Below are 24,303 nucleotides of genomic sequence, written 5' to 3'. Positions count from 1 at the left end.
AGATGATGTGAGCCATGACTGCATTTGAAAATGAAACTTTGTATTTCGATTTGCTTTCACGTTAAAGCACAGTGTTTTTCATTTTCAAACTTTTCACGTTGGAAAATGTTGCAATACATTACATTCATTAGGCGCAGGCCCATTTACCATGTGCAAGCAAGACAGGCATGAATGTATCATTCCCATAAAGCATCATCTCTAAATTACACAGTAAATAAATGAGACTAAGCCAGACACTCGGTTCACAACCCTTAACACTAATGTAAAAAAAAAATATTTTTTTAACCAGCCTGGGTCACAGTTACCCACTCTTAAAACCAGCAATTTATGGGGAGGGAGAGGGGATGGGGGTTCAAGAGGGAGGGGACATATGTATACCTATGGCTGATTCATGCTGATATTTGGCAGAAGCTAACAAAATTTTGTAAAGCAATTATCCTTCAACTAAAAAATATTTCTTAAAAAAAACCTGCAGTTTACGAACAATCTATTAGGCCAAATATACTGATCATCCAGGAATACACTGGTTGACTGACCCCAACTCATAACAGACAAAAACGCTTTAAGGAAAAACTGAACTAATCAGATTCTGGTTTTTTTGCAAAGGATGATACATAAGAAACCTGGTCTTACTAGGAAGCTTGGGTTGATTTCTGATTAGCTGATTACAGAAGACAGCAGCAAAGCCAAAATAAAGTAGCGATTCACAGTGAGATGACAGTGAGCAAGTATCTTTAAATTTATAATTGCCCTTGGATCTATTTAATTTAGCTTTAAGTCAGGAGGCATAATTGAGACAAATGGTTGCACTGAGCAGGTATCAGATATGACAAGAATCTGGCTGTGATTATTTCGTTGTACTATTTCTGCCAACACTTCTCCTCTGATGGCTATTAAACTTTACAGGACTTTCCCCACTACTAGCTGTAGTGGCATTTGCATGTTAAATGCTCACAGCAAACGAAAACCACGATTCCGTTGTTTCACATGGCGAGAACCATGGTTTCTGCTATTCCAAATGGAGAACAAATCTAAAAAGAATCAAGCAATTCTTCCTCCTTGTATGATACCTCTATAAGCCTGTGGGAAAGCCTTGCAACTCTTCTATTTTTGAAACAACACAGGTTTTTGCCCACGTAAGAAAACCAAGGGTACCACTATAGCCGGTCAGAAGGCAGATCGACTGTTATTTTTGTTGGAGGAGTTTTTCTATAATTAAGTACAATTCTTCCTTCAGTACATTTAACTAAGAAACTCCCCTTTCACTGGGGCTAGAAGGGAAAAGCTTGATGGCTACTTTTGGGTTTTGTCTCTTTTACTGAATTACAGTGACTGTAATATAAGCATAGGTATATAGTATTCACAATTTTTAAAGGTTATGCTCCCTTTATAGATAATGTAAAATACTGGCAATGTTCCCCGTGTTGTACAGTATATCCTTGCAGCTTATTTTATACTTACTGCTCTGTACCTCTTAATCCTCCACCCCTATCTTGCCCCTCCCATCTTCCCCTCTCCCTGGTAACCACTATTTTATTCTCTATGTGAGTCTGCTTCTTTTTTGTCATTTTCTTATTTCACATATAAGTGATATCATACAGCATTTGTTTTTCTCTGGCTGGATTATTTCACTTAACATAATGCCCTCCAAGTCATCCCTATTGCCACAAAAGGTAAAATATTATCTAAAGCAACACCAAATTATGGGAACAGCAGGAAAAGCAGAGATTAAGAGTGCCTTAGCCAATTTTCTCCTTTGAGAAAATTCAGCAACCAGTTCCAGAAATTTCTTACTGTTCCTAGTCTCTCTTAACTGTTTATGGGAAATTTCGGGATTCATTGTTCTGGGTTACATTCTAGATTAGTATTTATAAATAATTATTCAGGGTCATCTAGATCTAACAAAACAAGATGTAAGAAATTAGGTCTTTATGGATTTAGAAAATGATTGGAATTTACAACTACTTGATCATTTCAAATCCTTTTATTTGGGTTCAGCTTGCTCATCATTTCTCTACCACTGATAATTTTTCAAGGCACTACTCTTTCAGCTCAAATAGTATTTAAACTGAATGATTCTCACATTCTACCCATCAAATCCCTTCTCAAAAACTTCATTGTTTTGAGAATCCTTCAAAAATGGAACAGCCTCAATCATCAAGATAACCAAGAGTCAAACGTCTGATTTCTCATTGTAATTTTACCTCACTCTGATGTATATTTTAATTTTTTCATATTCTTCCTGAATATATTTAGTCCCAAAATTTCTGACTTGTAACAGGCCATGCAACAGTATGAGTTAGTTTGAAATTTTATGCAATTTCCTATTTAAAGAACATCCTTAGAAGTAAATATTTTAGAATTGCTAACTTAGAAGTTATTCTGTCATCTTATTCTTCTCTACTTTTTCTCATCCTCTCTCTCCCCAACCCAGTATTCTGTGCTACTAAAGCAGATTAGAGGAACAATGATTGCATTTGTTAAGGGAATCAGAAGCTAAAATTCACTCACTCATTCAGCAATTATTTGTTCACTTAATCACCTCTTATAGCAAGAGATGACTGAAATTTGTAGCGCATCATTTTTTTTTTTCATTATTGGAGTATAGTCGCTTTACAATGTTGTATCACTTTCTGCTGTACAGGAAAGTGAATCAGCTGTAGGTATTCATATATCCCCTCTTCCTTAGATTGCCTTCCTGTGGTATATCACTATCACTTACCTAAATTTGCCCAAACTTTGGGCATGTGGCCAGACTCCCAGAGACCTAGCATGGTTTGGGGTTGTGAGAGGAAACATCTGTACCGTTGTCAACCCTTGATCACAAGCCAAGTCCTATGTACTGATGAACATTAGTTCTGATAAGCATTACTTTCCCTTCTATGACTACACCTCATAAGTACATACACACACCAAGCTGAATGTCTTAGCAATCCGAAAGTGAGATGTGATGCGCTGTTAACATTGATGCATGACTGACTGTGCTACTCTGAGCAAATCACTTAACTCTCTGTGACTCAATTTCTACGCCACTGTAATCAAAGCTCTATGAATATTATTATTCTCCAAGAGAAATGGGTTAAACACCTGAGCAGAATAATCACTTTATTTCAGCATAAAATTCACACTCCCAAGATTTATTCTCTACTGTTTAGTCTTTTCTAATGTCCATTCTGGAAGTATTTTCTTCCAAAATACTTTGGGAAGCATGCCACAACTCAGTTTCTACAAGGTCAATGCAATCTATATATTCTATGTGTGAAAAGTTCACTTTTCTTACATTGTATAAATAATCATCCTGAAAACCATTCCAACTAGTGTGTTCATATCCATTTTCGAAAGCGAATACTGAATCTTTTAGTAATGTGATAGGAAGTTTCATACAATTCTGGGTTTATCTCAAATAGTGCTGTGAAAACACTCACACTGGAGAAAATAGAAACAGTTTCACTGCTATTTTCATTTTATCTAATGAACACAAAGGAAAGGCTCTGATCTCAGAAAGAAAAGGTCACAAGCTAGAGTCAGAAGAGGGCTATTTGTTAACAATTTTCAATAGCTACAGTTTAGCTAAGGACACTAAGCTGGAATGTCAAATTTATTTAAGACATTTAAGCCTGTTCCATACAGTGAGTGGCTATCTGCCATTGGGTTCTTTATGGTGTTTCGCACATTATCACAGTAAGTTACAAGTAGGTAGGAATACAGAGAATTGTGTGCTTACTAGCCAAGCCATGACACAGAAAGCTATCGGTGTTATATGACATTGAATTGTTGTTAAGCCCCCAAAAGATCATGCTGGCAGTGACACGGGTCCCAGGCATCAAATCCCCAGATACTGGTTCATTTTGTTCAAGGCATCACACACGGTGTTCAAATCGCTGCGGAGGTCCTGCACCACGTTTTCAATACTCCTGGTGTCCTTCAGAATTTCAATACTCTGAGTGTAGGGATTGAAGTAGACTGAGAAGGGACGGGTAATTGACTTTGCGAAGTCCCTGCAAAATAAACAGAACAGAGGAGAATGTGGGATCAACCCTAACAGGCTCAAGAGACAGATATAAGGAAGGAACAGAACCAGCAAAATAAAAAGTCATGTTCTCTAGATGGAAGCAAAAGAAATTTACCTCATCTTTTCTTTGGCTTCTTCAAAACTTTCTGAAACAAAGTAGGCTTCCTGGAAAGTGGTGATAAGGCATTCCTGCAAGCAGGTTGTCTTTGGGTCAAAGGCTTTCACACACGCCTTGTCAGAAAGAGCATGCTGCAAAACACACCGTGAAACCCGTTAAAGTCCCGGATGAGACTGCCGAAGGGCCACCAGCTCACACTCCTCCAGAGCAGCTCCGGCCTCCCACAGAACTGCCCAGTTACTCATCCACCATAGTACGGGGAACTCTCCCCAAGGCAGGGGAAACAGACTGTGAAGGGTTTTGTTTGTTTGGTTGGTTGTTTTGAAGTCTGTTAGTAGCTGAGGGGGCAAAAAGGAGATAATGGTATTATTTTATTTACTATTAACCAAATTCATACTGAAGGACCGTTCAGAGCTGGAACCCCACAGAATGTGCATGCGTGCATGGTCGTGTCAGACTCTGTGACCCCACGGTCTGCAGCCCACCAGGCTCCTCTGTCCATGGGATTTCCCAGGCAAGAACACTGGAGTGGGTTGCCATTTCCTCCTCCAGGGGATCTTCCTGACCCAGGGACCAAAACTGCCTCTCCTGCATCTCCTGTATGGCAGGCGGATTCTTTACCACCACATCACCTGGGAAGCCCAACTCCACAGAAATGAAATTTTAAATCTATGCTATGAATAGAAACAGGAGAGAGAACAAATATGGTCTTAAATTTATTGCTTCCAGCAATGGACTGGAATTTCCCTTAAATGGCAGAAGTAATAATTACCTGCGTGGAGAGGTAATTGGGACTCTGACTGAACTATTTGTGGACTCATTGTGAGACATTTTGAGGCCAGGTACTACATACCAACAGAGGCTGGAGTGGGCCTGTATATTTGAGGATACATGCAAAGTATTCATTTACCTTCCCTCAAGCACAGCAGAGCAATATACAGCAGATAAATATTTCCAGGTAGGGGAAAAAAAAAAAGAGAGCTAATATTAATAGCTATACTTAATGCTCAGAGCAGACATGATGGACACAGGAAAGCTAATGCAGGTACTCTGTGAACCATCATTAGCCCTGTTCAGTTCACCCCATGACTGGCACTAAGAACAGCAAGCAACAATGAATGACCGTATTCAAGATAAATCCAGTGATGCTAAAAGTTAGCACTCATTTCCTGCCACCTGCCTATTTATAGCCCCTGGATCTGTAGTTCTTGCACAGAATGTGCCTAAGAATCACAGAGGAGCTTGTAGGAAATGCAGAAACCCAGGCCTCAATTTTATGTGAAAAGTCTGAATAAATCCCAGAAGTCTGCATTTTAAAGGCATCCAAGGTGATTCAGACAGGTGGTTGTAAATTATATTTTGAGAAACACCCCTTTAGATTCCTTCCTTCTTAATTTCAATGATAAACTGGTTGGGAGAGAGAGGCAGAGAGAGAAAAGTTAGCAGAAACAGCCTTGAACCGAGAGTTAGAAAACCTATTTGCAGGGCAGGAACAGAGACGCAGACATGGAGACTGGACGTGTGGACAGAGGGGGCGGAAAGGGTGGGATGACTTGGGAGGTTAGGATCGGCGTGTACACACCACCACGTGTGAAATAAATATCTATAGTGGGCAGCTGCTGGGTAGCACAGGGGCCTCAGCTTGGTGCTCTGTGCTGACTCCAAGGGGTAGCATGGGGTGGGGAGGTGCGAGGGATGCTCAGGAGGGAGGGATATATGTGTGTGTGTATGTGTGTGTGTGTGTATAGAGAGAGAGAGAGAGAGAGAGAGCTGATTCACATTGTTGTACAGCAGAAATCAACTCAACACTGCAAAGCATTTATACTCCAATAAAATAAATAAATAAGAATAAGTGGTAAATCACAGAAAAAGAAAGAAAAGAAAACATGGACTCTAGTCAGGCGTTGCTGCTGACTGGATAACCTTGGCAGATGATTTCACCTCTCTGGACCCCCATTTCCTGAGTGTCCATGAGAAGTCTGGGCTGGCTGACTTCTGAAGACACTCTATTCCAGCCTCTGGTCCACCCAAAGCACTTCTCAATCTCTAACTGCTAAGGTTTTCCCGGAGAAACACTGAAAAACCTTTCCTGTTCAATATTACTGCTGCATTCCCCCAACAATTTCACACTGCTTGGAATGATTGGTAGCCTTCTGTGAAGAAGGCCATGGTTCCCTAAGTGTGAAAATACAATAGTGAACCCAAGGACTGACGGGTGAGAGAAAGGGCACACGCTCCTACCCGGGGTGAGATTTGCTTTCCCGCCAAGTCCCGTTGTCCAGATAAATGCAGATGTGAATCAGGGAATGCAGAGGGCCCCATGGAGTGAACTGATTTTTTCTTGGCCCACAGAACAACTTCATCATATGTGGAAGGTCACTACACCAGCACCTGCATTTGTGCTATATTCAATGTAGTGCAGGAAACATCAGGGGATTCGGGGTTCCACATGGCTAATAATTCTGTCCACATTTTTAAAACAACTTCACAGTTTCAAGAAACAAAATGTGCTTTGATGAGAGCTGTTGCTCCTCTTGGGGATGGTCTTGATCCGTCTCCTGTACAATATCATGAACCTTCGTCCATAGTTCATCAGGTACTCTGTCTATCAGATCTAGACCCTTAAATCTATTTCTCACTTCCACTGTATAATCATAAGGGATTTGATTTAGGTCATACTTGACCTAAATCACTTTTCTCCACTTTCTTCAATTTCAGTCTGAATTTGGCAATAAGGAGTTCATGATCTGAGCCACAGTCAGCTCCCGGTCTTGTTCTGGCTGACTATACAGAGCTTCTCCATCTTTGGCTGCAAAGAATATAATCAATCTGATTTTGGTGTTGACCATCTGGTGATGTCTATGTGTAAAGTCTTCTCTTGTGTTGTTGGAAGAGGGTGTTTGCTGTGACCAATGCGTTTTCTTGGCAAAATTCTATCAGCCTTTGCCCTGCTTTATTCTGTACTCCAAGGCCAAATTTGCCTGTTACTCCAGGTGTTTCTTGACTTCCTGCTTTTGCATTCCAGTCCCCTATAATGAAAAGGACATCTTTTGGGGGGTATTAGTTCTAGAAGGTCTTGTAGGTCTTCATAGAACCGTTCAACTTCAGCTTCTTCAGCATTACTGGTCAGGGCATAGGCTTGGATTACCATGATATTGAATGGTTTGGCTTGGAAATGAACAGAAATCATTCTGTCATTTTTGAGATTGCATCCAAGTACTGCATTTTGGACTCTTTTGTTGACCATGATGGCTACTCCATTTCTTCTAAGGGACTCCTGCCCACAGTAGTAGATATAATGGCCATCTGTGTTAAATTCACCCATTCCAGTCCATCTTAGTTCGCTGATTCCTAGAATGTCGATGTTCACTCTTGCCATCTCCTGTTTGACCACTTCCAATTTGCCTTGATTCATGGACCTAACATTCCAGGTTCCTATGCAATATTGCTCTTTACAGCATCAAACCTTGCTTCTATCACCAGTCCCATCCACAACTCAGTGTTGTTTTTGCTTTGGCTGCATCCCTTCATTCTTTATGGAGCTATTTCTCCACTGATCTCCATCCTAAAGGAGATCAGTCCTGGGTGTTCATTGGTAGGACTGATTTTGAAGCTGAAACTCCAATACTTTGGTCACCTGATGCAAAGAGCTGACTCATCTGAAAAGACCCTGACGCTGGGAAAGACTGAGGGCAGGAGGAGAAGGGGACGACAGAGAATGAAATGGTTGGATGGCATCACCGACTCAATGGACATGGGTTTGGGTGGACTCCAGGAGTTGGTGATGGACAGGGAGGCCTGGTGTGTTGCAGTTCATGGGGTCACAAAGAGTCGGACATGACTGAGCAACTGAACTAAACTGAACTGAACTGTTGCCTCTCTGCAAAGAATAGGCCTCCTATTGGTTCCCCATGATTTTCGGAACTAGCAGTTGCTTTCTTTGCAGCCATATACTCTGCGTGCATTTTATTTAGTATGTTGCTCTAACTGTCCATTTATCCATCAGTACATACAAAAAAGAAGACAGTGCCTGACAGTGTCCCTGATGTTTGCATGTTCTCACAGTCGCACTGAGGGGCACAGGCAGAGAGGTAGCAGAACAGGCTGTATGAACGTTCAGGGCACAGCTCACTCAGGGCTCCCTGCTGAGCCAGATTTCTCACTGGGCCAAGGACAAGCAAGGGAAGAGGAGGAAACTTATCCACCTAGGTCTGCAGTGTGACAGACCTTGGCTGCGACAGGACAGTAGCACCTTTAGCAGTCACCATGTGTAGAGGATGCCTCTGGTATATAATAACAGAGACAAAAATTAGTGTAGTTTTAGAAAAATGTATCATATGATGATTCTACTAGATACTCAAATGAGCTCATTTTGTCATTTTAACAGAAATATGACATGAGAGTAGACCAAGAAAAAGCCCAGAGGGCAAGGTGCTCTGCCTTTAAGAAAAGTCAGTGTATTCACAGCATATGATTTGAAGCAAAGACCATTAGGTAATATATATCACACTTGACTAATGCAATCATCAAAAAGACAGTTGGAAGTTCATTGTTCTAAGCTCTCAACAATGTAGTCTATCCTCAAGATCCTGCTGCATCCAACAGCTGGTTATATGCTGGGGACCGCTCCATCCATGGAGTATGAGACCAGTTCTACCCCTTGGCTGTTAAAAATATAGGGATGATAATGGTATCCAAGGATTAGCCTGGAGAATGAAGAGTCTAGAGTTGGGGGAACAGCCACTGAGTGAGGCCAACACAGGAGGTGGCAATCACACTGATAAGTATCTCACTTACTGGTGGGAAGCTCTCCTGTGCGATGACCTCCAGGAACATCCATGCAGCCCATGAAGGGCCCCTGCTTCTGAAAACTAAAGCACAGCTCAAGGGTTCATGACTATCGTTCATGTCTCCACTGGTTCCACTGCTCAGCGGAGCAAAGCCCTACTGAGTTTGCTTCTCAACTGCTACCCACATCTCTCTGTAAGCCACCTTGGTTTTAGGGAACAAGTTTCACACTCTCTCCTCTGTGTCCAGAGTCGATTCTCTGTAAACATACAGCCAAACTACTTGATGTCCCCAGGGAGTTCTGTGGTAAATCCTTTCCAAAGTGTTAAGAGTCTGATATCCTGAAGTCTGCAAAAATTAATCCAATTTCCTGCAGAGAGAGGCTTTCTAATGCTGAGAGAATCTGGCTGAGAGCTTTTTACTCCGAAGCCATTTTTAAAGTGCAGGAATGCTTGAGAATCACCTCCTCTCATCTACATACCCTCCAAAAAGGCTGTTTTGGATTTATCCACAGGGCAAAAGGCAAGGACCCAGGACTAGGAACCAGGAGACCTGGATTCTAAACATAGCTGTCCCAGAGGTTTACCAGATGAGTGAAAATTCCCCAGGCTAGGATGCAATTCCCTCTTTGAGAAACTGCAAAGATTATATCTACCTGAACTCTAAAGCTCTTCTTGCAATACAGTTCTAACAGGGCCTGCAATACACAGGGCTTCGCTGGTGGTTCAGATGGTAAAGAGACTGACTGCAATGCAGGGAAACTGGGTTCCATCTCTGGGTCAGGTAAATACACAGCTCTCGTTCCACGGTCCCCTCCCTCCACCCCAACCTGCATAAATTCACCCTAGCAGCCTTTCCCATTGGGCCTGGGTATGGTCTTCCCACCCTCCCCAACAGAGATGGCCATTACCAATTAATTGACTTTTTAGTGCACAAATTTAAGGCTTTTTTTTTTTTTTTTTTTGGCCTATTCCAGTCTTTTAAATAGAAATTTCTTTTCAGCATCAAAAATTTCTCAGAGTTGTTCCACCTCTGTAAGCCTATTCCAGTGTTCATCTGGAAAACGGGAATAGTTACAGTGTCTATAACCCGGGAATGTGGTACGGATTAAATGAGAAAATGCATGTGAAGCGTCGGGCAAGTGGGAAGCACTCTGTAAATTTGGTTATCATGGCTGCTTCAGGCTCCCAGTGATGCCTGGTGTACACACGCACTGAGCCACACCTTCCTTCACTGGGGCAACTCTGCTGGAACCATCAAGAAAGAAGGATGGCCCTAGCTATGAGACTGCCAGTTCCTAGACTGCAACAGAGCCAGGCCTGAATTTATCAGTTTAAAATCTTCCTTCCTCCCAGCCACCTGCCTTTGCAATAACACGGAGTTATTCTCAGCTCTTCTAGATGTCAACCTGTGATCCTCACCCTCTATATTAGGACTGGTTAAAGTTGGGGGAAAACTCAAGTGTGAAGTCTAGTAGTTTGGGCCCTAGATCCTAAATAAAAACACCCTTACACTCACACTACAATCATTTTTTCCTACATCAGAACTCAAACATATGTGTTTGTATAATAAGTATGTATGCATGTCTATAATATTTTTTGAACCTCCCTCAAATGTTTTTCCTTCTAACTGAGCACAGCATGGTCACAACATCCCTGTTGCTACACTGGGTGATGATGGTATCACACTTTTTTCATCAGTGATGTTGAAAGTTTCAACAGTTTGAACAAGATTCCAGGGGCAGGAGGGGGCATTGGGACAAACTCCCTCAACAAGAAATCCCTGTGTAAAAGCCAAAGACCCTTCTCCAGTGCCCACTGTCTGATCTTTGCTCTGTTCTTACTAACAGCGCTGCTTCAGGAAAGGAAGGGGTGGGAGGAAGGGAGCTGGGAGCCATCTGAACACAGTACAGGTGGAGCAGCTCAGAGACTCTCAGAGTCCTAACTCCAGCCACCCCGCCGACACCCTCGAAGGCCTCAGGGAACACACGGGGGCCCTGGGCCGCCTCCACAGCCTGGCCGTACTGACCAGCCTCTGATCACCTCACAGTGCTGCCGCAAGTGGCTGTAAATACAAATGATTGTAGTAAATATAAAGTTGTTATGGAAATGCTGATAAACAGCTACATAAAAGCAGAGCCAGAAATCCACCATGCAAGGATATCCTAAAACTAAAGCCAAAATATAATAATAAGTAAATTTTCAAAAACCACCAGCTTTGTCAAAACCTGAAAAGCAGAACAAATGTATTTGTATGTAATATTCCAGCGACTCTTATGAGGTAGATGCTAAGGCCATTTGCCAAAAAAAGGATCATCTCTGCCCTTAAGGGAACAAAGAACTAGACTGTGCTCTTACCTGTAAAAAGGAAGGAGAAATTACCTTTCATTTTTGAGATGGATTAAGACGGTTGGATGGCATCAGTAACTCAATGGACATGGTTTTGAGCAAATTCCGGGGGATAGTGAAGGACAGGGAAGGCTGGCGTGCTGCAGTTCACGGGGTCGCAAAGAGTCAGACACAACTTAACGACTGTACAACAGCAAACTTTCTGAGATAAGACTCAGCCAATTCATCAACTAGCAAGGGGTCCTTTACCCACTAACAAGAACAAACCGTGCTGTTGCTTCTCCTGGAGGACTGGATTCAGCAAAGACGCATATCCATCCCTTTGTTAGATTTTACCCCCTAAAGACACAAACATTCTTGAAAACTGAGACTTTCAGTTTTGAGTTTGTTGAGTAAAATAAGTGAAGGAATGAGTGAATAATAAATTTTTTAAATGACAGTCATACAGTTAAGTCAACTCTGAGATAGAACAAGAATGCAAAAACGAAAGAAACACGCTAGACTGTGAGTGAATAGCAAGAATTATCCCATTTTCAACCTTTTGTAAAGTCAGTTTTCCAGCTGATCTAGCTCATTATTAACTGCTCCCCACAGTGATGAAGGTTTAGAAAGGTCTTTCCCAAATACACTTCTGGAATTCCTAAAAGCACATCCCAGAAAAAATGATTAGAACAAGAGAGGGAGAGCAATCATTGCTGAGATGTTTTTGATATTCTTTATGGTTAGCAGATGTATGGTAGTTTCTACAAGCATTTCCGTATTTATTTCCTTTATATCTTCAAAGATAAAAAATAAACATCATCAAAAAATAAGAAGGAAAAATGAAAGGTATCCTTCAAACTATAGAGACACTGCTTGGAAGTACGTGGGCAACTCTGAAGTGCAACATTTATTCCTGAAAACTGAGGCTTTTAAAGCACACATTCTAAAATGTGCTCAGTTCAATAAAAGAAGATGAATTGTGGAGAGTTCTGTAAAAGTTAGAAGGACTACAGAAAAACTTCTGACAACTTATCCGGAACCTACAAATGGACTATAATTGGAACAGCAAAAGCAGAGTTTACCGCAAAAGGTAACCACATTCAAAACTGCATTAATAGGCGGGTTTATACAGGAATTATTATAAAGCTGTTAATAAAGTTGTCCCCACCTGGGCTCAAAACTATCTGTTCATTCAAATAAAAGTTGAACAGATGTATTTGCAAAGAGTCGGACACGACTGAGCGACTGATCTGATCTGATCTGATTCACAAGTGCTGTGAGAGGGCCCTAGACACTCAGGCCAAGGTGAGAAGGGATGGGGTAAAGGGTGGGGCAAAGCTAAGACACTAGGGAAAGCTCTTGTGTTAGGTATTCTCTGCAAACAGTCAGAAGACATTTCAGAGAGAAAGAATTTCTGAGTTGTAAAAATGGTCGAAAGTAGCAATCATAGGGATGTTGGAGTGTTGAAATATGGGAATGGAAGAATGCTAATGACCAGAGCTGATGGACCAGAACAAGAAGATTCACAGCAGACAATGCCCTTCAGTGTCCATGTTTCTGGCTGATTTCCATTTCCAGATGACTCGATCCGTACCAACAGGAACAAAAACAACAGATTCACCCCAGTGCTGCCTACACATGCCTCATTAACCAGACCAGAGGACCCTGTCAAAAGTTGGGGCAATAAGAGATTTGTTTCCCTTTTTTTTTTCTGGTGTCATTTGTAAGCCCTCTGAGAAGAATGTAAATAGATTTAACCCAAGAGCTACACCATTTTCTGACTAATTCTTTTTTCTAGGAAATCAAGAAAGAGTTTATAGAAGGCATGGGTCACACAGGGAGATGACGTCATGCTATGGCTATGAGCTTTGAGATTAACCCCAAATGGATTTTTTTGTTGTTGAGAATTTAGAAAAACAAAAATTTCACCACATCACACCAGGCCTTTGTATGTTGAATATTATCATCTGTTCCAGCAAGGCCTAGCCTCACAGCTCCCGTAATGGGCCAGGCTCCAAGGAGCACACACTCACGCCGTGGTCAGCGGGCTGATCCAGCATCTCACCTCCCTTTCCCACTCCTCCAGAGTCATCCTTCCCACCCCTCCAGAATCCGCATGGGCGGCAGCACCCTTGCCGGGAAGGCTTCCCAGACGTGGCCGAAATGTGACAGGTGCCTTTGTCACACTGTCTGTGTTACCTCGGTTGTTCGTCTCCTGCACTAGAATGTCACCTGCCTTTAGCAGGGATCCCAGGAGGCCGGCTCAGATTCTGGAGCTCACACCGCCTGGACTCAGGACCACCTCCGACACTTACTGGCTGTGGGACCGTAAACACACTCCTTACTGTCCTACACACCTCAGGTCCTTACCTGTGAAGACAATGTTACTTATCCTACTGGGTTGCTAGGAGAATTAAGTGGGTTAATATGTTGCACCTAAACTTCTAAGGTTTATTGAAGTGTCTTTTGAGAGAGCTGTTAACTTCTTCATACTCTTATTCTTCATCGTGACTATTTGTCTTTGCACCCTCAATGCCTGGCACAAGTACATGGTGCATAGTAGGTGCTCAGCCAAATATCTGAGAATTGAATGAAGTCATAAAGTGAGTGGACTCAATAAAGCTACAGCTAAATTGCATCTTTCAAAAGTACAAACATGTGAAAAGCTCTAGTAAACATATAATCCCAGGATAATAAATATCCTGTAAGGATAATGAATATCAATATTCAAAATAAAAACCCTAGGACTGTCCATAATCCTGACCTCAGTCTGAGTAATCGAAGAAAGATTAAATTATTTTCAGTACCATTTCCAGATTAGATATCACAATGCATTCTAAACTCATCAAAACTTGCTATCCCCCAGTGGTATACAGATAGAAATTCTTAATTAACCAGAATAGTTAAATGATCAGAATGTCCCAGACCTCAACATTTCTGAACAAATTATTATACTGTATTTTAAGGCAAAAAAAATATATATATAGATATATATATATACACACATATATACATACCGTCCATTAGGCATCACTGCTCATGTTAGATACCTCTCTGAACACATGTACATTTAAGTGTTTTTTTTTTAATTGTAAATGCCCAGAAATATTTTAATTTACATCAATTGTGAAGAAGCTAAAATAAGCTCAAATTCCCCTTTGGAAAGTAGATGGTAGGGAATCCATGGGTGCCATGGGGGTGACAGAATTGAGAGTAGCCACGCCACCCTTACAAAGAAATTTTATATCAGTAGGATCACTGCCAGCTCAGTGCACACTTTACAGCCCCATATTTAGGCCAGTCATTTGTTACCCAACATCTGCACATACATTTGTCATTCCTGTTGATTCGGGCACATGGCTGCTCATCCATTTGAGTCACACCACAAACCCAGAAAGGCATGACCCATTTTCAAAAGTGTAAAAAGTTAGGTCAGCACCCACATATGAGGTGCCAAGTCCTCTGTACTAAATATTTATGGGGTATCTGTGAGCAGAGAGGCTCAGACAGATGAATCAATATTTTCTGTGACCTTGAACCAGTTTTCTTGGGAAGGATATTTTGCTCACAGCTTCATACCTTTAATTCTCCAATGGAGGAAAGCAGTCCAGCACCATATGCCCGCAGCTGCCCTTCTTGTTTGCAAAGGCCAAACTCAATCGTGAAGAAATAGCACTGCAAAAAAAAATTTTTAATGGACACACATCCAGTGAACTGGGCAACAAGTTCTTCTGTAAAATAAGAGGGCACCCAAAATAAAATGGTGCACTGTGCATAATTTCTTCAGCATTGTCAGTGTACATGCATTTGAATCAAGATTTATTGACATTATTCTCTTGCCTAATAATCCCTCCCTAGGTTAAAGGTCGGAGAAGGCAATGGCACCCCACTCCAGTACTCTTGCCTGGAAAATCCCATGGACAGAGGAGCCTGGTGGGCTGCAGTCCATGGGGTCGCTAAGAGTCGGACACGACTGAGCGACTTCCCTTTCACTTTTCACTTCATGCATTGGAGAAGGAAATGGCAACCCACTCCAGTGTTCTTGCCTGGAGAATCCCAGGGACGGTGGAACCTGGTGGGCTGCTGTCTATGGGGCGCACAGAGTCGGACACGACTGAAGTGACTTAGCAGCAGCAGCAGGTTAAAGGTATATGGGAAAAGTGTTAATTGCTAAGAGTCTTATTTTTCCTAGATTCAGAAACCCTATGAGTCAAATCATATCCCTTGCAATGATTTAAACATTTTTTTAAAAACAGATTTATAAAAAATGAATCTGTCACAGTGATAATGCCATAAGAATATGCTACTATATTTACTAAGTTGTGGTTCAGTAACATAAAAAAATCTGTGTAAATGTAGAAAAATAACTTGGAATTCAATAATCCCAAACTGATTTTTACAGTTGGTTTATTCATTTAGCAAACATTTGTTGAGTTCTTACTATGTGCCAATGCTTGGTAAAGAATTGTGGTGAAGACGCCAGGAGAGTCCAAGAAAACAAGCGTGTGCCTACCAAATTACCATTTTCTTAGCAAAATCTTAAACAGATGCCAACGTGTACACTTATATGTGTGTGTGTGTGCATGCTAAATCACTTCCGTCGTGTCTGACTCTTTGCGACCGTGTGGAATGTAGCCCACCAGGTTCCTCTGTCCATGGAATTTCCCAGGCAAGAATACTGGAGTGGGCTGCCATTTCCTTCTCCAGAGGATCTTCCCTATCCAGGGATCAAACCCATGTCTCCTGCACTGGCAGGCGGATTCTCTACCACTGAGCCACCCAGGAAGCCCACATACTTACACACATATAGGTTAAACACATATTGTAAGAACCATTTCATTGACCCATGTTTTAACTTCATCAGCTACTACAGTTTCCCCAAGATACTAAAATCTACACTTGCTTCTGTTAAGTTCCTACAAAAATCAACCTAGATAAACAGAAATCTCTGTACAACCAAATGACTCACCACACTTTTGAGAGGAGCTGAAGTTACATTATTTGTGCTCTGAAAGTAAAGTGAGAGGCTGACAAGGAGCAATTAAAAAATGCATCAAATTAACGCTGTCCTGTATCACTGATGATGGAGCGATGAAGGTGCTGAGAAAGAGAATTTAAACCCCCTGAAAGGGGGCAGAAAATCATAATTATTTCTAGCCTATGGCAGTTCGCTCTGTTTTTATTCAGAGGTTAAGATCTCCCTTAGTTCCCAAGCATTTTATATTTTTATTACATGTGGATGACCTCTGAACTTGAATGGCCAATATGCTGGAGCCCTGGACGGCACCTAAAGGATGGGTCATTCCAGGTCACAGTGCTGAACCTCTGGAGGCAAAACTTACTTTCCTGACTTATCTCCCCAAGAAGCTAAGATCACAGCCCTTCCTACCTCGTCACCACCCACAGCACCTACCAGCCTCCTCCTTACCCTGTTCTGACTGAGCTTTCTTTTCAATCACATCACTTTTTTACATGGATTTTCATTTGTGTATGAAATGTACTATTTGTCATCAGCTCCATGAGAGCGGTATCCCTGTCTGTCCACCTAGAGCAGAGGTTCCCAATCTCAGCAGGACTGACGCGTTAGGACAGCTAGCTCTTTGCTCTGGGGGGCTGTTCTGCACGTTGTAGGATGCTCAGCAGCGTCCCTGGCCTCTGTCCCCAGTAGTCCTCTGATGTCAGTAGCATCCCCACCCCATTTGTAACAACCAGTAACGTCTCTAGAGATTGAGAAATGTTCCCAGAAGGTCAAAATTGCTCCTGGTTGAGAACAACTGGCGTAGAATAGTGTCAGAAACATGATAAGAGCTCAGTAAATAGTTGGTGAATAAATAAACAAATAGTGACTGAATTATTTGTACATTAGGCTTGTTGTAAGGTAGCAGAATCTAAAGGAAAGAAACACACGAGGAGACCCGAGTCTTATACTCATTTCTAATTGGCTATGTGACCACAACCTCTCTGGGCTGTAGGTCTCCTGCCTATGACATCCATCCATTCATTCATCTACTTATTCTACAAACACTCCTACAAACCCACGTATGCCAGACTCTGCTCCAGCAGAGAACAAGGGAACAAACTACCCCATCCCACGAAGCAGGTGTGCCACGTGGGAGAGACAAAGAAAACAAAAGCAACATACAGGGGCTTCCCTGATGGTCCAGTGGTTAAGAATCCACCTTGCAATTCAGGGGATATGGTTCGATTCCTGGTTGGGGACCTAATATCCCACGTGGAGCAACTAAGCCCATGCACTGCAACAATTGAGCCCACTCACCACAACTGGAGAATCCACGTGCCACACATCAAAGACCTCACATGAGGTAACTGAGACCAAATGCAGAATATAAATAAACAAATAAAATATTAAAAATATGTTAGAGGATAATGTCAGGTGAAATTGGCTATATAAATCATAAAATCATGTAACATCAGATATCAAGCAGAGGATATGGCTGTTTTAGATGGAAGGGTCAGGGAAGGCCTCCCTGCAGGAGGCATGTTTAAGCTGCAACTTGCTTGCAAGTGGCCCTTTCTTTAGGACATGAAAAAGCCATTTGTATAAAGACCTAGGAGAAAGAGTGTTCCCAGTAAACAGCCAGTGCAAAGGGCCTGAGGCAGAGATATATCTGTATTTCCAAGGGTGTCAGGAAGCTATTGGAAGGTCTGAGGCAGGAGAAAGATGTGTTCTGATTTCCTTTTCCAAAGATCATATTGGTGCTGGGTAAAGCATAGACCGTAGGGAGGCAGCAGTGGAAGCAGAGAGACTAGTTGGAAGGCAGTTGTAGCCAAGAGACAAGGGTGGTAAGCCACTTAGAACTTGACTTCAGCCAGGGGTAGCAGGAGGCTGGGAGAAGTCAGTGTCACAGAGGCCTCAGGAGAAGATCCAAAATAAGAGACGTTAAGATGTGTCATGAGAAGAATCAAGATAAAAGGATGTAATGTACAGCATAGGAAATACAGTCAATAATACTGTAATAACTTTGTATGGTGACATATGGTAATTAGACTTATGGTGATGATCATGTTGTAACGTATAGAAACATTGAATTATTAAATTGTATACATGAAACTAATATAAAACTGTAAGTCAAATATACTTCAATTGCAAAGGAGAAAGAATAGTTAAAATACAGTCCTCAAGTGAGTCCTCAAAAATCTTTGTACAATCCTGGGCACAATGGCGATGTGATCATACAGTCATAGAATGGGAGGACTGGAAGTTCAGCCTCTTTAACAAAAGGAAAACTCAAGTTTAAGGAGATGAAGTGATTTATCCTGGATCAGTCTACATGGTGATATTTAAGAGATCCAGAGCTCAGTGTTTTATGAGCTCAACATCTGTCACATTTTAAAGTTTCCAGGTAAAAGATTAATAGATGCATGATTTTCCCTTACAACCAGAAAAAAAAAAAAATGGGGAAAAGAAAGGCTAAATCAGGAAAACTAGAATTCGATGCATGATGCTGGATGCTTGGGGCTGGTGCACTGGGACGGCCCAGAGGGATGGTATGGGGAGGGAGGAGGGAGGAGGGTTCGGGATGGGGAACACATGTATACCTGTGGCGGATTCATTTTGATATTTGGCAAAACTAATACAATTATGTAAAGTTTAAAAATAAAATAAAATTAGAGAAAAAAAAATGGGGAAAAGAAAGGCTAAATCAGGAAAACTAGAATCTCATGACATCTTCTTACTATGTTTTTGGCTTATTTCTCTAATTTATGTTGCATCTATAGCACATGATGTGAAATCCTTGGAGTCTTAACATTAACTACAGAAGAGTTTGTGAAAACAAAATAAAAATGTGGAGCCAGCTACAGGAGCATTTAGGTCAGCCTGTAACATGCGTTTTTAATTTTCCGTACACTACATTAGTGCATACATAATCCATCGTCATGATTATGATCTAAACCAAAGTAGACTGAGAGAGCCCCCAAGAAAATCTGGTGCACCATGCACACGGCCTTCACACAGACCTGGCATCCCAACCTAGCATGAGGCAGGAATTGAAAGGTCTGCATCAACCCACCTAAAAATTCTAAGCTAAATCTATCAGTGTGTCTTTGGTCCTTGTGCTTCTAGAATTGGGGTAGCCTCAGAGGAAAGAACCACTGGGTTTCTTCCTCCTTGTTGCTTAGAATGCTGTCTGGCCCCATCCCTTATCTGGGAATCCTTCCAGAAACTCTGACCTTACACAGTTCCATCTGCTCATTCCCTAACTGCATTTCCCTCTGGTTTCCTGCTCTCCTCGAGCAAGGAATGAGCCTAGATGCTGCTTCTGCAGCCTTTGCTCCCCGAAGAATTAGACCTTTTGCTTTGACATAGCTTTCCGTTTGCAGCTCCATGTGTGGCTAACAGATAAAGAGGAATGGTAAAATGTACCTGAGGCTGAGATTTGAATTATGGACTTGCTCAGGGTAATTTTTCTCTTTCTGTTTCTAACACCTCAAAATTCATTAGGTGGAGACCTCAAAATGCAGAAGACCCTGAGCACATCACCAGTGGGGAAGAGAGGGCAATGACACATGTCTTCTGCGTGGTGGTTTTTTTCTTTTTTGTGGCCAAGCCATGCAGCACGTGGGATCTTAGTTCCCCTACCAGGAATCGAACCTGCTCCCCTGCATTGGAAGCGTGCAGTCTGAACCGCTGGACCACGAGGGAAGCCCCTGCCTGTTTTTTAAAGGCAAAGCCTATTTAGAGTTGGACTGGATTACCCCTGGAGACCCTTCAGAATTCAAGGGTAGCTAATTGCTTCTTGAAACTTAAGGAACTAGAATTTGTTTTCCTCAGAGCACTCACCAGATGTGGATCTGTAATATATTCCCTAGAGACTTACCAAATAAATATCCTACCTATTATTAAAAAAACAAAAACAAAAACTGAGCCCTGAAAGAACTCCTGTGTAAGACAGAATTGCAGAGTCTTAGCCACTAATGCCTTTTAAACAGAAACAAATAATAATACTAAGACTAACACCTCCCAAATTGAAGGGTACCTTTCATCAAAGCTGACATTCATGAATTCAAGTTTTACATACCACTAATTATATGTAATTATTTATAAATATTTTATTTGAATATAATTACACATAATCATTAACTGAAAACCAAAACAAGAATGATAGATAGATCGGACCTCTTCCCTAGAAGAAAAGCAGAGTCATTTACACACACAGTCATTAAGCAGAAGAGGATCTGAGTGACAGTGTGAAGTCCAAACGCAGCCAGGGGATGAGCTAGCAGCGAGGCGCTTTGGAATATGAGATAGGTCACCCAATGCTGCCATCTTCAGGTCATGACTGGTAGGACATGATTCTGGCAAATGTTCTAAGAGCTGCAGTGAGACCAGGAACGAGCAAAGTCCACTGACACTGAACACATCTGCAAAACCCACCTGATCCCACACACGTGTGTGCTCATACTCGGCCATGCCTGACTCTTTGTGACCCCACGGACTGCAGCCTGCCAGGTTCCTCTGCTCATGGGATCTTCCAGGCAAGGATACTGGAGTGGATTTCCATTTCCTCCTCCAGGGGACCTTCCCAACCCAGGGATCAAACCCATGCTTCCTGTGTTTTCTGCATTGGCAAATGGGTTCCTTACCACAAAGCCACCTGGAGAGCCCTGATCCCACATGATGATTTACGAAAGGACATGCTGTGATACCCTTCTTTTGTTTGGTGTTAGACATCTGAAGCTCTCGCTAAGGCACATGCTCCAATTAAAGAGTGCACTTCCGTGCAAGCTCAGTCGTTTCTGACTCTGTGACTCCAATGGACTGTAGCCCACCGTTCCTCTGTCCATGGAATTTTCCAAGCAAGAATACTGGAGTGTGTTGCCTTTCCTACTTTAGGGGATTAAAGAGATGTACACCTTTTTCAGGGGGCTTCCCAGGTGGTGCAGTGGTAAAGAATCTGCCTGCTGATTCAGGAGACCCTAGAGGCGCAGGTTCCAGAGACACTTCCTGGATCAAGAAGATCCCCTGGAGGAGGAAATGGCAACCCATTCTGGTATTCTTGCCTGGAAAATTCCATGGACAGAGGAGCCTGGCATGCTACAGTCCATGGACTCACAAAGAGTCAGACATGACTGAGCATGCATGCACACGTTTCTCTCTTGATGAAAAAGAAATTTATTGTTCTGATCTTTCTCTAGAAGAGTTCTTTTGCCTCCTACTTTCCCATCTCTCTGCATCCCTGGAAATAATTATATAACCTCTTCCTGATACTCAGTCTGCATTCTTAAATTAGATTTAAATGGTGCACAAAGTCCTAGGAAGATACCCAAATATCTTACTTCTTTCATTCTGTTCAGGAAATTTGTTTATACACATCATTTAATAAATGCTTGAGAGGGCTTCCCTGGTAGCTCAATGGTGAAGACCCCGCCAATGCAGGGGACACAGGTTCGATCCCTGGTCCAGGAAGATCTCACATGCTGGGCAACTATTGAGCCTGTACTCTAAAGCCCAGGGAGCCACAACTACTGAACCCCAAGCACCTACAGCCCATGCCACAAGAAAAGTCACCACAGTGAGAACATGTGCACTGCAACTAGAGAAAAGTCCACGCTGTAAGGAAGACCTAGCACAGCCAAAAAATTGTTAAATAAATGCCCAAGTGAGTGACGTATATTCTCTACCACCTTCACTAAAAATTGGGGGCTTTTTTTTGAGCTGGTAGCACATACTTCTAAGTAATCACATACATCATTTCACATCTGGAATTCCATCATCTGCATATACAGGACAGACAAGAAATAAGAAGCAAGCAAAGAATGTCTAAAACAGCCCTAACTGAGATGTGCTAAACATAACAAAAAGTTATGTGCTAAATTTGATTTGCTTTACATATAAAAGAATCCCTCAGGCCCTCACTCAGATGCCATTTATCCATATCTAGTACACAGTTCAAATAAACTTCAAATATGTAGCTTCTAAGTCCACACCCTGACATGAGATGGGAACAAGAAAAATATACAAAATGCAGATCTGACACAAAAACACAATGTTTGGTGCTTGGATAAACAACCCTAAACACTTTCATAATTGAAGTTTTCACCTAACAGCAGAGTTCAATCACGACAGTAACAGCGGGAGAAGAGCGTGGAATGAATTGAGACAGCAGCATTAGAACATATACATCCTCATGTGTAAAACAGATAGCCTACAGGAAGCTACTGTGTAACACGGGAGCACAACACGGTGCTCTGTGACAGCCTGGGGAGAGGGAGGGAGAGGGAGAAGGAGGGAAGGGGAGGGAGGCTCAGGAGGGAGAGGATATGTGCACCCTTATGGCTGATCCACGTTCTGTATGGCAGAAGCCAACACAACATTGTAAAGCAATTATCCACCAATTAAAGATAAATTTTTAAAAAAGAAAAAGATAACAGGGAAACTTAGCCAGTGGACCTCCAGTTTAACAATGTGTCCACACATACGTCATCTTGCTACAAATCTGCTACCTTGGGAAAGCTGAGTCTCAGTGATCCAGGAATCTTCCCAGATTCCTGAACCCACGGCTGGCAGAGCTAGGAGTCAAGCTCCAGCTTCCTAACTTCAGATCGCACATTCTTTCCTCATCAACAAGAGCACTTACAGATGCAGAACCACTACCAGTCCGCCACACTAGCACAGCAGTCCTTGTTGAAATACTGAGACACATCCAGAACAGGTATAAACACCTGTGAACACTTTCCAAATGCCCCCGGCCAGCCACGCTGCCCCAGCCCTCTTTCAAGCTCTGACCCCCAACCCTTCCCCTCACTACCACTTCTTCATGATCTGGAAAATTAGGTCTCAGTACCTATGAAGCTTGAACCTAGTGTACCCTGATCCCACACAAGTCTGATGAGCATCATTCTCTTTGGTACCTACGTCATCACAAAAAGATCAGTCCCAGAAAGGAAGGCCACACAAAGATGCTCTTCTCAGGGCATCCGCACCTCAGTAAGTGCAGATAAAAATACAGAAAAAGAGCCCTGTGTTTCACAGCCTCCCTTTCTCTAACATCTTTCCATCGAATAACTAGCATGTCAAAGAAGACACTTGAAAAACTGCTGAAAAAGTGAAGAGGATCCAGGTCCCAGTCACTCCTCTACCACTTGTTGCCAGCTACTAGAGTTTGGATTTTAGCCACATTGAATTTCAGTCTACAAGCAGCAAGTACCTGCACACCTATAGCCAAAATTCCCTTAATCTTGAATAAACTGCAAATAATAATAGGATTGGGACAGGAATGAGGTTTGATAGATAAGGGGGAAGCTTTGAGATGGACATATGAAGGCAGCACAAATCCACAAGGGGGAACAAAAGCGAAAGTAGGGGCTGCCCTGATGACCCACACAGGTCATCAGTCAAAGGTCACAGGTAGAAAACTCCCAGACATCCATTTTTATTGCACTTTCTTTGACCACTTAAACTGTCAACACTCCAAGAGTCACATATAAAGTCAAATCACACTAGGGTGCAATGATTATTACCCCCGGGCTTTGTTTGCAGAGTAAGTGTTCCTGGCTGGGCACAATCTCTGGAACTGAGCTTCAGAAAAGCAGAAAGTGGGGGAAGTGGTGGTTGGCAGTCTTCATGAGCTGACCCTGGGCTACTCCTGTGTGAAACAAAAGTGTAAGAAATGCTAGACACTTTGAGCTGGAAGACACTGGTCTTTTGCAGTCCCAGGCTACAGCCACTCTGTAACCACAGGCCATCCACACCCCATTTCGAAGCCTCCCATTGGTAAAAGGAGTGTTTTGGCAAAAAGTCTTCCGCCCTGTGTTCACAGATTTGGGGGCCAGCTGCTGTCTAGATTCTAGTATCGTCATCCAGATGACTGCAGGATTATAACCATACTTAGATCTCCACACTCATATTTTACCACAAGCCCCTAAATGAAAACCACTATAGCAGAGCACAACTTAATACATTGTTTTAATTTATATTTGCCCAGTTCTACTGTGTCGAGCTCTACTCGAGATTACAAAAGTAGTTAAAGATATGGTCTTGAGAAAGGTACAACACAAACAGGTAGACAAGACATATAATAAAAGCAACAACA

The 24,303-nt window shown here is 42.2% G+C and overlaps 1 protein-coding gene across 1 annotated transcript in view; it reads right to left on the bottom strand.

Annotated features, from left to right (window-relative positions):
• Window positions 1-3,585: 3,585 nt before the first annotated feature.
• The window catches only part of TPH2 (tryptophan hydroxylase 2), a 102,913-nt gene continuing 82,195 nt past the window's right edge, over window positions 3,586-24,303 (bottom strand). The window contains exons 9-11 of the mRNA XM_086398683.1: window positions 14,828-14,923; window positions 4,128-4,261; window positions 3,586-3,998 (exon numbers count right to left, since the gene is read on the bottom strand). Coding sequence (XP_086254809.1) covers window positions 3,824-3,998; window positions 4,128-4,261; window positions 14,828-14,923 — 405 coding nt within the window. The 3' untranslated portion in view covers window positions 3,586-3,823. The remainder of the gene's footprint in view (window positions 3,999-4,127; window positions 4,262-14,827; window positions 14,924-24,303) is intronic.

Source organism: Bos grunniens, chromosome 5 (genome assembly GCF_055505025.1).
Source record: "Bos grunniens cultivar Pamir isolate PY7600 chromosome 5, Bosgru_T2T1.0, whole genome shotgun sequence".
Taxonomy (NCBI): Eukaryota; Metazoa; Chordata; class Mammalia; order Artiodactyla; family Bovidae; genus Bos; species Bos grunniens.
This window is presented reverse-complemented; position numbering and strand designations above follow the sequence as displayed.